Source organism: Streptopelia decaocto (genome assembly GCF_964273445.1).
Source record: "Streptopelia decaocto genome assembly, chromosome: Z".
NCBI lineage: Eukaryota > Metazoa > Chordata > Aves > Columbiformes > Columbidae > Streptopelia > Streptopelia decaocto.
Genome location: NC_138657.1, coordinates 24,631,889 through 24,645,121, shown reverse-complemented (window position 1 = coordinate 24,645,121; position 13,233 = coordinate 24,631,889). Strand labels below are relative to the sequence as shown.

The 13,233-nt window shown below is 39.7% G+C and overlaps 1 protein-coding gene across 1 annotated transcript in view; it reads left to right on the top strand.

Annotated features, from left to right (window-relative positions):
* The window catches only part of RORB (RAR related orphan receptor B), a gene marked incomplete at both ends in the record, with an annotated part of 50,274 nt that extends 38,789 nt beyond the window's left edge, over nt 1-11,485 (top strand). The window contains 4 exons of the mRNA XM_082074179.1: nt 466-573; nt 1,689-1,799; nt 10,726-10,838; nt 11,330-11,485. Coding sequence (XP_081930305.1) covers nt 466-573; nt 1,689-1,799; nt 10,726-10,838; nt 11,330-11,485 — 488 coding nt within the window. The remainder of the gene's footprint in view (nt 1-465; nt 574-1,688; nt 1,800-10,725; nt 10,839-11,329) is intronic.
* Nucleotides 11,486-13,233: the final 1,748 nt, after the last annotated feature.

Below are 13,233 nucleotides of genomic sequence, written 5' to 3'. Positions count from 1 at the left end.
TTCTCTCTAATCACACTTTATAATGTTCTCTTCCTCCATCCAAATGAAGCTGGGATTCATATACACATTGAATGAAGCTGCTTTTTTTGTACAAAAAAGGCTTAATTATCCAAAAGAAGCTTCAATAAATGCCTGATTTTCAGGATGAAGTATTTCAAATTGAGAATATTTGCCCATGTCTAAATTAAGATTAAGTCCAGGCTGCTGATTTGCTGCCATGGGGGAAAAAACAACCTGAAGAAAAGGTGGTTAGGCTGGACCAGAAATTACCACTTTCTATACTCAGAGCAAACAGAAATATTTTTTTTCTCTTATTCAGAAACATATCTGCTAGATGCCTTGGAAGAGTGTCTATCCATGATGTTTCTAATGACTAATGTCTTCCAACATGTTTTCTTGATATTTCTTATATTCTGGCACTTTGCAGTAATGTGTGGTACTTATGCTCTTTTTCATGTCTGATAGGCTGTTTGGAAGTGGTTTTGGTGAGAATGTGCCGTGCCTTCAACCCACTCAACAATACTGTTCTGTTTGAAGGAAAGTATGGAGGGATGCAAATGTTTAAAGCCTTGGGTATGTTGATCTTTTTTTTCGCAACCAGTTATATGAAGCCGCATAGTTATGGATTTATCTTTCTGAAAATAGTGACCCACAATGAAAATCTCCAGTAAACAGCGAATCCCCAAACCTCCAAATCTCTGGGCTGGAAGTGAAAAAGAAAAAGGTGACTTCCCTAGCTGCTAGCAGTGATATGTGGTCTTCTCTAAAGAGAAAGTGCATCATGAGGGTTTTTCAGATAGACTTCATATTCTACCATCTGAAGTTTTGATAAAACCTTAGATTATGGTATGATCCAAGAGTTTATCTTCACAGCTCAGTTATGCTTCATATATCAACTCACTCCTACTAATTATGTCCTACATAAAGCAATTTTAGCCCCAGCAATGGGGGGACTAAAATTATAAACCGCAACAAAATGTAGGCAAGAACTTACTGAAAATACTATTTTGCCTAAAAATTTTAAGCTCATTTAGATTCATATATTGAAGCAATTGCTTAATATCTCAACATGATATTGAGTGCTACCTGAAATGTTAATAGGTAAATGGATGTCTTTTGCCCATCCATGAGACTGATACTTTATCAGAAATTTATTCAGGACCAAACTGAAAGAGAGATACTTGCTTCAAATACATGTATTTAGCATATAGGTATCTATTTTTCTCATTTGTATATGGATAAAAATAGCATTACTTTACAAGTTTACAGCATTTTTAAATGTTCTTTAGTTGATTCATTTTGGTCTTTATGATTTTTTCACAAATTCTGTTAATTAAAAATTATGTATGTAAAAGTTGTTTAGGACTGTCCTTATTACCTCTTATATTTAATATCTGTTTAGAAATAGCATTTATTTACACATCAGGAAAAGAAAACTCTCTTTTAAGATCTCTCTGCAATTTTTGTTCAGGTTGTGCCCCTAATTCTTGGTAATTTTTGTGATTCAATGGGTATTTTAGTGATACATTTTTGGGGTTGGTGGAATTTTAATAGCTAATGAAAGGTACTTGTTTTAGAAGTACAGACGTTCTCTCACAACATTTTTGACACCGAAACAATCCACTTTTTATGGCAGGTTAAAGAGCTGATAGATTTCTAGCACTGATTTTGTCCTTCGTGGTCTGCAGGTTCTGATGATCTAGTGAATGAAGCGTTTGAATTTGCAAAAAATTTATGCTCCTTACAGCTGACTGAGGAGGAGATTGCCTTGTTTTCATCTGCTGTTCTGATATCACCAGGTAATTACTCATTCCAAACACTACAATGATTTTTTTTCATCCTTGTCCACTTCTGTTTCTACCTACTTAAACAGCTGTATTAAGCTGTATTAAGTGATAGTAAGTAGTGTATGAAGCAATGGAAGAATACCTGAATTACCCAAATATACCTCACTCTCTTTTTAGTAGACTGCCAGCAATTACACATACTGGAAATAGATCCAAAGTGTGAGGGTACCAGACATGGAGCAGTGCAGGCTGGTGTTCCTCCAGACCAGAGAAGCACGATACTCAAGGAGGTGCATGTTCCTCCTAGCACTTCCTGGAGCACAGACCACACAGCCCAGAGCAGGTTATAGGGTGATGTTTTTTGGTTGATTTTTTTTGTGTGTGTGTGTGGATAAAAACATGAGCAGTAAAAATCTGTATGAGGTCCTGTCTGGTTTTAGCTCCAAGTGAGAGATGCTGATTCCAGGGGCGACAAGCTCTTTCTCATGTATTCATATACCATAACTCTGTACAGGCAAAAGCATTCATTCAGCGAGTGCTGGCTATCTGACCACAGAAAAGAAGTTTTTGTGATTTAATTCACTCAGAAAGTAGATCTAATAGAATTAAGAGTTTAATGTGGGATTTTTAAACATGCCTCAAGGGAGGTTGTGATGGTTTAGCCAGACCAGACACCTTTCAGTGGTGCCCAACAGTAGGATGAGGGGCAACAGTCACAGACTGAAGCAAAGGAGGTTCCATCTGAATATGAGGAAAAACTTCTTTACTTTGAGGGTGACAGAGGCTGCCCAGAGAGGTTGTGGAGTCTCCTTCTCTGGAACATTCAAAACCCACCTGGACACATTCCTGTGCAATCTACTCTAGGTGACCCTGCTTTAGCAGGTGGGTTGGACTAGGTGGTCTCCAGAGGTCCCTTCCAACCCCAACAATTCTGTGATTCTTTAAATATACATTTAAATATACAAAACAAGGGATGCACAGCGCATTTGCTTACTACCTGAGACACTGATAACCCATTCATTCCTGAGCAGCAGTATTTTTCCCCCAGCCAACTCCATTTTATATTCTGAGCATGACATCATATGGTAAGATGACCCCTTTGGTCATCTTATGTCAGCTGTCCTGGCTTTGCTCTTTCAGAAACTTGTGCTGTATTGCCCCACACTGTAGTATCATTAACGTATTGCAAGTATTTGGAGCTTTGCCCTGTTCCAGTGCAATCTGGATCAGTTCATGGCAAATGGTGGAGCTGTGTTTCTCGTCTGGGGCAGTTGATTCCAGGTGTATTAGACACCCCTCCACGTGAAAGCAATCTGTGGCCTGCACTCTGCTGCCAAAGGAATTGAGAAAAATGCATTAGCAGTATTAGTTGCAGCATACCACTTGGCTGCCTTTGACTCCAGTTCGTATTGCAGGTCTAGCATGTCTGGCATGACAGCATTCAGAAGCACTGTGACTTCATTTAGGCCATGATAGCCTATTGTTAGTCTTCACTCTCCATTAGACTTCCACACAGGCCCTATGAGACTGTTAAAGAGTGAGCGAGTCTTGCTGATCACTCCTTGGCTCTCCAGTTGACAAATCAATTTATGGATTGAAATCAGAGTCTTGGTTAGTGTGATACTGCCACCAGTGCGCTGTCATGGTAGCAATCAGCACCTGCTGTTCTTTGACCCTCAGCAATCCTATAGCAGAAGGGCCCTCTGAGAGACTGGATAAGGTAGACAGCTGTTTAATTTGCTTTGTCTCCACAGTGGTTATACCAAAACCCCACCGGTACCCTTTTGAGCGCTTGAAATTCCCTCTCCTGAGGTAGCCTGTACCAAGAATGCACAGAGCCTCTGGGTCAGGCACATTGGGGTGCTTTTGCCACTCATTCGCAGTTTTGCTTACTTCAGCCTCCAGAAGCGTTAGCTGCTGGACTTCCCTTGTCATTACATAAATACAGATGGGTTCTGCCTCAATAGCTTGCTGTCATTAGGGTACACTGTGCACCAGTGTCTGCTAGGGCCTTATACTCCCAGGGTTCTGATGTTCCACGTCATCAAATCCACACAATCCAGTAGACCTGGTTGTCCTTTTCCTCCACCTGGCTGGAGACAGTCCCCTCTAGTCCTGATCATAGTGTTTGTTACTGACAAATGGGTTTGTGTGGCATGCATGGGTTCAGATCTCCTCCTTGTTACTCAGTTCCTGTAAATATGAATCAGAAGTTCCCTCAATAGGATTGAAAGTGAGATCAGCCATTCTACTTTGTCTGGTGAACAGCAGGCTGGAGACTGGAGCAGCAATTTTTCTTTATTTGTGATTGTTTTTCCTTGCAACTTACATACCTGTACCTCTAGGGCTGAGGTAGGTGATCCATCCCACTTCCTCATACCCTCCCTGTTGAGCAGAAAAATGCTTACCCTTAATAGTCAAGATAGTCCATACAGGTGGGGAGTATGACATATCCTCTTTGAACCACTGGAACTCCTGGGACAATTTCTCCACAGCTGAGAAAAGGGATTAAGAGAGATTGTATCTGTATTGCTGGAACTGACCAGCCAGTTCCTCCCCCGTTGGTACCTCTCTGTCTTTCCTGTTCAGTACTGCCAATGAGTTGGCGTATGGCAATGGTGAGCTCCATACAACCTTCTGCCACATGGGTCATATGCACTGGACTTCATCTGAATCTTTGGGTAACTGCCCATTGTCTAGGTCACTATAAATCTCCTCTAGCACAGGGAATTTACACAGGTACTGGATACCTCTTTCCAAGGTAGTCCACTTGCCTGGGTTAGATATAATATCTTCCTTAAAGGGATGTCTTGTCTTTATGCCAGATAGGAATCACCTCCAGAGGCTGAATGCTAATGCCACTTTTCCAGTCACTTCGTCAGTACCTCCTTCCGTAGAAAGGGATTCCAACTGCTTGGCTTCCTTACCATCTAATTCCAGGCTATTGGGCCCTTTATCCCAGACAGTGACAATGTGATTGCATGGACAATGACTGAAATCTTCTTGCATATCTTGCAGCTCACTCAGGGAGAGAGATCAGATGGTTACCATCTCCTCTTCTTCCTCCTCCCCCTCTCATGATGGTCCTGCTGTTTCATTGTCTCTTACTAAACAAGCTGACTATCGCTTCCAAGATTTCTTCTTTTGTATAGGAGCAACTGATACCAGCGCAGGTTGGTTCTCTGGCCCATCTACAGTGCCTAACACCGACTAGTCACAGTACCTGTCACTGGGGTTTGAGTAACTGCAGTGCCTGTCACACTGTCATCAGATCTGGAGACTCTCTCTTCCCTTTGAAGGTACTGAATAGCGTTAAACAGGGCTAAGTAGTCATGGGCCAGGACCCAGCACATTGCAATGATTTGTGTCTCCCTGGAACTGCCAGGGTGACAGCATACTCCTTCCAAATGTTCTACTAGTTTTTCAGGATTCTGCATTTGTTCAGGGGTGAAGTTCCAAAACACCAGAAGTGCCCAACATCCTAGGCATGCTGTTCCACACACCCTGCCACTTACAACTGTCCAGCCTTGGGGCAGATCTCTAGATGATGTTCTTAAACCACTTGCTAGCCTGAGACAAAACTGAAACAATATTTCCAAGACATATCAACAGAAGTATTTTAACTACCTAAAGATGTTGAAGGTACTGACAAAATATTGTAATGAAGGGAGAGATATCACAAAAGAAGATAGCAAAGGTGCCATTCTGTATTTCCTTCATAAAAAACTTCTCAATAGGAGAAGTATAATTACTAATTGTCTCCACGAGATGGTGCCCGAAGTACAGTTATGGCTTCAGTACAAAGCTCAAATACCAGATTAAGCTCAAGGTCAGTGTTCTCGTAACAAATTTCCCCAAGCAAAATGCCACTAATCATGGTAGAGCACAGCAAACTGCAAAAGCCAACACCAATCTTTAACATATAGCACAAAAACAAGAGCATAGTGCACATCAAATAAACTGATTTGAAGAACAGATTAATCAATATTGTGACCCACAACTGCTAACAGATAGAACCCCTTAATAAGCTCTAGCTAATCTATTGTTATCTCAAACCATTCTCACCCCATATTGGGTGCCAAAAAGAATTGTCATGGCTTAACCTCAGCTGGCAACTAGGACCACGCAGCCCCTCACTCAATCCCCCTGCCTAAGTGGTATGTGGGGAGATAATCAGAAAGGAAAGGGTTGAGATAAGAACAGATAAGACACCAAAGGAAGAGAAAAAAATAATAATAGACTATACAAAACAAGTGATGCACAGTGCAGTTGTTCACCATCCGCAACACTGATAGCCTATTTATACCCAAGCAGTGGTATCTGCGCCCCTGGGGAGCTCCGTTTTATATTCTGAGCATGACATCATATGATAAGGAATACTCCTTTGGCCAGCTTGTGTCAACTGTCCTGGCTTTGCTCCTGCTCAGCTTCTTGTGTACCAGGCAGAGCATGGAAAGCCAAAAAGTCCTTGACTACCAGCAACAACTAAAACATCAGCGTATTACCAACATTGTTCTCATACTAAATCCGAAACAAAGCTACTAGCAATGAAATTAACTGTATCCCAGCTGAAACTAGGACAGAGGTAGACTCCCAGTTCCCACTAAGAGTAACCTCTTGAAAGACTTTTACAAAAAATCTCATCGTGAATTATTTTACAGTCTTTTCTGCTAAAGACTTCCTCTAGGTCAGTTTGCCCTTTTGCACATCTGTGGTAGAGATTATGGTAGGCAGAATTAAACTGGCACAGATGGTGTCAACATGTTCATTCTCATCATTAATGACACCAACTGAAAGGATTCTGCTCCTTTTAGTTTCCTTTTGAGCGGTTCTTATGGTCATCTGCTTAGAGGTGAAGTGGTTGAGCCAATGGCTCTTCATGGTGTTAAGCCTGGTTGTTCTAGAGAGGACCCTCCAAACAGCCCCCATTAACACCTCAGAGGTGTCCCAGCCGTGACTTCCTCTGGGACAGGACAGTTGCAGTGTCCTGATGGGTTCCTCCCTGTTAGCCCTCCTTCAGTCTGAAAGGACAATGACAGAGATGTGCAGTCAGCGCTTGCTCCCGGTTATCATTAGTGGCCTGTTCAGCAGACTGACTCAGTGCAAAGCTGAAGATAACCTGGAAATTTGTGTGGCACCTCGGATGTGAAGTTCTCCAGCTGACTTTGCATTATGAAACCGAGAGAATCTGTAAGAGGATGATGGGATCCTTGTGGAGAGGATCTGTGTTTTTCTTTTGTAGCAGCTGCAGTGTTTTTTACTCTTCATTTTACTTTTTTACAGTTATGAACAGGAACATTAGGAGTTAGCTGAACAGACAAAAGCAATAAGGTTATTTCAAAGCTGACTTGAAAGCACTTTAGATCACATGAGGTCACTTCACCTGCAGGGAGAAAGAGGATTCAGTTATGTAATTTCTAGCCAAATTGCAAGGAAGTCGTGTTTCTGTCTCCCAGCTAATCTTGGAAAGGAGAGCAAGTTGTCACCCTATTCAACAAAACCTGGTTGCAGAAAGTTTATAGCATCTCAGAGTGTCCTGTGCTGTAGGCCTGGGCAAAATCTATTTAAGTAATGAAAAATTTCCAATTTATTTTAAGTGGATTTTGGATCAAGCATTTTATGAAATGTGCTTAGCTGCAGGTAGGCATTAGATGGACATCAAAATTTTGATTCAGCTCTGCAGTTCTACATACGTCCTGTTAGTTTGCAAAGCACCAAAAACTCTTGCATTCTGCCTGCAGTTCCTGTTGCCTGAGTATCCGTGCTTTTTTCTACATCTTCCAGCTGTACTAAGTACTTAAAAAGCTAGCAACTCAGCACTGGCTTTGAGCCAGCTGTATTGCAGGCACGTGTTGTAAAAGCTTCTTCATTAATTCTAGTAATGCATTCCAGTCCTGATTTTCATCAGTCCTTATCCAGCCTTTCAGAGCTGGGTGTCTCCTGAATAGCAGCTTCTGTTTCTGCTAAGCAGCACAGACATGTAGAGGCAATTCCAAGATTTTTTTCACTGTAATCAAACCTTAGGGTTGAAGGTGGTAGTATGAGATCAAATATTTCTATAATCCACAGTTCCCCATTTCACATCCAGTTTGGCTTTTCCCTTCTTGCAAGTAAGGCGACACATACAGTGTCTCCTATTCCTTTGATTAAAAAAAGAAAATAAGTTAAAGCACTTGATGCATGCTGACTGTGTTTTTCTGTAGTCTGTAAGCATGTGTATCTGGTCACAGGAGACTCAATAAGAAAGAAATGATGGGCTTCAGCAGCATGTACATGAGTAAAAGCAATCTCTCTTCCCTAAAAGTCTGCAAATTCAAATTGTGCTAAAAATTCGCATTTCAGACGGTCTGCTACGTTTGAGAGTGGGAAAACAGGGAAAATCACTATAGATTGAACTGACATTGAAATTTGCCATTTATTTCCTTACAAAAATGATAACAGTAAACAACAGAGAAATAAATAATTTCCTTCCACACTAGGTGGTTCCAGCTTCTTCAAAATAAAGGGTTTCATCTTGGGAACATATGTAAAAATTTAAAAAATAAAGCACTGTTTCACAAAAGTGCCTGCACGGTCCTTCTGTCCACTAATAGATGTACACAGAGATTCCCTATGGAAAGTACTTACATTCAAGTTCCTTTCCTACAGAAGCCACCATCCTGAAAGGTGATTCTTGTGCCCTTGATGTCAGTGTTTAGCTCATTTACAGGAAACAGAGTGGTCCCATCAGGAGTAAGGGGACCTAAGAACATCCATTAATACAATTGCTAAGGTTGCAAAGCTCTGTGTCAGACTGATTTTCCATCTGATTCAGAGCACAAACCCAGGTTTTCCAAGCACTCTGCTTGGAGGTGATTCTTTCACCTGATTGCTGATTTTAAAGATTAAAACATTGTGGAAGGAGTCCAGTAAAGGTTGCAGGGACATCACCTAGAAACATGCTGGTGGTAGAACACTAACGTGGCTTCCTCCTGGTTGCTAGTGCCTCTTCTGAAATTCCGACTGGGCATGTTACTTTTTTCCATCTTCTTTTTTGCAAAAGGAGGTGTAGTGAGTTGTCCCTTATCTTCTTTCCTATTCTATTCTCTAGCCTAGTGACCTGTGAACTCTTTAAAGTACATAAGTTCGAAACCCAAAAGGAAAAGTGCAGAATTGAACCACTGCTTCTTGTATCATGTATGGGTAGCCATTGATCTGTTTACTCTTTTCTGCAGTTTTGTGAATATGACTGGAGGTACAGCCAAATTTGTAGGTGGCTCTCAGGTGGTATAAACCACACTTTGGGAGGTGAACTTAAAATTGATTGTAAAAATTTCATCTAGCTCTTATCATGAATTGAAGAACTCTTATGTTAAATACAGCATGCTCAATGACAGATAAGTGATTAAACCTGTCCTCCAACAGCCTCAGTCTATTTTTAAGCTTATTCTCCTGACAGAAAAATAAATCTTTAAGGATTGCTCTCTGTGATAAATCTTTTTAGCTCCAGGCAGCCTCAATAAGCATTGTTTTAACACTATTGAAACACGTTTTTGCAATAGCATAGAACTTGCCACCTAACCGATGAAGTCTAAGTATTATTGTGTGCTTGTTTGTGTAGTGCCACACGTACTCTCAGCTAATTCTGTTTCTGTTGCCACTGGTGGCACAGGATCTGTTTGCTTTCCTTCTGGGAGCATAATTCTCTAAGCTTTGCAAAAAGATTATTTTATTTTCCTGATCATCTCTTAAGTAGCTACAGGTTTGTTTTTTTCTCTTTTCACATTACTTAGTGATGGACACTTGTCATACACCCCTCTCCACAGACATTAAGACAAATCACAGAGTGATAAAATTTAGCTCCAGCCTCTGTGGTATGTGTACTCATTGAAATGGTCAACTTATATTATTTCTATGGATTATTGTAGTGACTGGGAGTGGGTGAAAGAGCTCTGAAAGTGAAAGGGATTTTCCTGCACTTTTCAATGTGTACATGAAGATTCATGCCCTTTGATAAAATAGATCTTATATTTCCTGCTTGAAAGCTAAAATCTATACCCAAGAATTGGTCTGGACTGTGGGAGAGAGAGAAGAAGAAACAAGTTTGCAGCATGGGAAAACAGAAGGTTTAATGGTGCTGTAAACACACTGTATTAATGCTTTGGGGATTGTCTTGGGATCTGCTACTACTTTTTGTGCGTTTGTCTCCACAAACCATGACTTTTGAGAATATAGATCTTAAGAAAGTGTTGCTACACTTGAGGTTTGAGTTCAGTAGAAGCCACATAGGTTTCCAAACTGTATCTGTAACTGTTATTCTCCCACATAATCTTTTATTTTGTGTTGTTTAGAAAGAAAACATTTTTAAATAATAAGAAATTTGCACTTCAAAACATTGCAACAACTCATAATTCTTTTGAATTATTAAAGAAATTCTTTTGAAGGAAGCCATTTCTTTTTATTCAGAATATAATATTTGGTCTCAAAATGTTCACCTAGTAAATAATGAGATATACTTGATTTTAATTTTAAAATAATTATATTCTATTATTTTCAAAGAACTGTTTTGATCAATATGTTTATTACTTATGTATCAAGACACTGAGATAACATTACATGTTTTTCACCTAGCCAGTATGAAGTTAAAACAACACTGATTGAACCAACAGAAGATAATATAATGGTTGGGCCTTGTTGCATTTCTGCTCTCCCCTTTATATACTGGTTTACACAGATGTAGAGCCACCATTGTGTTCCTGTACACTTTGCTACTTAAACTGTCAGGTGATCCTTTACTGGATTAAGATACTTTGCCTCTAAAACTATGTCTTATGCAGTCCCTCCTCATGGGAACTATGATTTCTGTGAGTGCTTGCCAGCATGGGACAGCATGTATATCTGTAAGCGTGCCCCACATATAAGCATGCTTGACTTTAGCTCTTGCTTTGCTTTTTCTCAGATCGAGCCTGGTTAATAGAGCCAAGGAAGGTCCAGAAGCTTCAGGAAAAGATTTACTTTGCACTTCAACATGTGATCCAGAAGAACCACCTCGACGATGAGACTTTGACAAAGGTAATTTTTTAAAACTAAGAGCCCAGCACTACTTGATGTGACTCTTTTTTTGTAGTTGTTTTGCCATGTATTGCTGCATTAATATGAGTTAAAAGCAGCATGCTGTGTACCTGCAATGTGCAGGAGAAGTAAGGGTTGTTTTACTCTTGTCCCTGGTTCCCCTTACTCCATTTTTTGTTCAATCCACTAATCCCTTTAATTAGCAGAGTGACACTGCCTTTAAGTAGCAAGAATGAGACTGCCTTAAAAAATAACCCCTGGGAGCAGTTCCTTGTTAAATGTGTTCTTGGCACTTGGCTAAAATTTCCAGGACAATTGTTTTTAGCCTTTTACAGTAAGAATGATGTCTGATCCTTTGGATGAGTTGTTTTGATGGAGTTCAGAGTATTGCACTCAGTTATCCAACAAGATGTTAACATGGTTAATTTTGAAAACTAATTTACACTAAATGTGCTTCCTCCCTCTTCCTTTTTCATTTTAATGTCTCGCAGTTAATAGCCAAGATACCAACCATAACTGCACTTTGCAACTTGCACGGAGAGAAACTACAGGTATTTAAGCAATCTCATCCGGATATAGTGAACACACTGTTTCCTCCATTATACAAGGAGCTTTTCAATCCAGACTCAACCACTGGCTGCAAGTGAAGGGGATAATAGAATTTTCACGTAGTCATGGAATGCATCACTATTAAGACAAAATGAAATGTTTTCATGAAGAACTTATTGAAAATGTCACTACTGCAACACTAGGAATGTCCTGCACTTAATAGAATTATTTTTCACCGCTACAGTTTGAAGAATGTAAATATGCAACTCTGAGTGGGGATGTCTTTTTTCTCTTTTCTTTGTTTACTTTTTTGTTTTAAACTGACAATGAATATACAAATATAGGACACTGGGTGTTACTTTTTTTTTTTTTTTTTTTTTTTAATTTTATTGGGGGTTATTTTGGGAGACAACTGTTCCTAGAATTTTATTGTAGATATACATGAGAATAGAGCAGTACTTTGCAGTATTACTCTTGCTGTTTATTGTTCAAATATAATTTAAGAAAATTCCACTTATTAGACTTGCCTATTTCTATGTTTTTAGATAGTTTAATGCATGTGGAAATTTGTAGCTGTCTTGGAAATTACGGTGCATGTATGGAATACACATATATATGTATATACGCTATATACTTTATATACATATATATATGTAGGTATTATATGCATACATGCTGTAGCTTAAAAATCCCATGCCTACTTTTAAAGGATGCTCAGCCCGGCTGTCATGCATTTCTTACTCTCCAAGTAACATGTTAGATTTACTTTGCCATTCAGAGTTAAATTATCAGCTGCCGATGTGTAATGACAGAATCACTTCTGAGGTATGTGTAATGTAGTGCATGTGTGCAGTCTGTAAATGAAACATCAGGAATGTATCAATGGTGCAAAAGCCTTGTCTGGATGATTTTAGCAGAGAGAACACAAGTTTTTGGAATTTTCTCCATGTTATAGGGATAGGTCACATGAAAAAGTGAGCATTATAGGGCCTAATGGCAGTAAAGTATCCGAAACACAGAGTAAAAATGTAGGCTATCCCACACGTATGCTTTTCTGATTCCACACATGATTTTATTTTATAGATACTATTTTGGAAAGCAGTTGCAAGGCTTGGTTTGGTTTTTGCCAAACTCAGTGAAAAGATGTATATTGAACTCAGCAAAAACCACAGGAAGCCTAAAATGTAGCTCTGAAGAGTAACGGCAGAGGGAGGAAGGGAGGAGGAAAGTCAAAGCAAGCAATGTCCATGGTTACAAAGGCGAATGTAACTATCACTGTTTGTGACATAGCCATCATCTAAATGAGACTGATGGTTTCCAAATCACACATACATATATGTATGTTACATACACATGCATATATGTATGTATATATCAGTATGTATATAACTGTGTATATATACTTACATAGAGTTGATTTTAGATGCACTTCAGGAGGGGAGCAAAGGATCAGAACTTGCTTTTTTTCTATCTCTGCATTGACTTTATGTGCATTTGCTTGCAAAACCAAAGGCAAACACAGAGGTGAGTGGAAGACTGCCATGGACTTAATCTTGTGGATTAATTAAGTTTAATTAGCAGTCATGATTAATGTATTCGAATCCTGCTAGAGATAGAAAATAAAGACTTCTTAGCTATGGCAGAGCAATTCAGTTTCTGCTATAGCTCTGTCCTTACCACCAGATTTACTCTTGTGAGCATTTCAGAGGACTGTCCTCCGGAAACACCAGTGGAGGGAGCAGAGCATAAATAAGAGGAAACAGGCAGCAGAGAAGAAACAAACACAGGATCACAAGCAAATACATTTCTTTATTTCCAGTCACACAGAAGTCAGTGCAATCAGAGG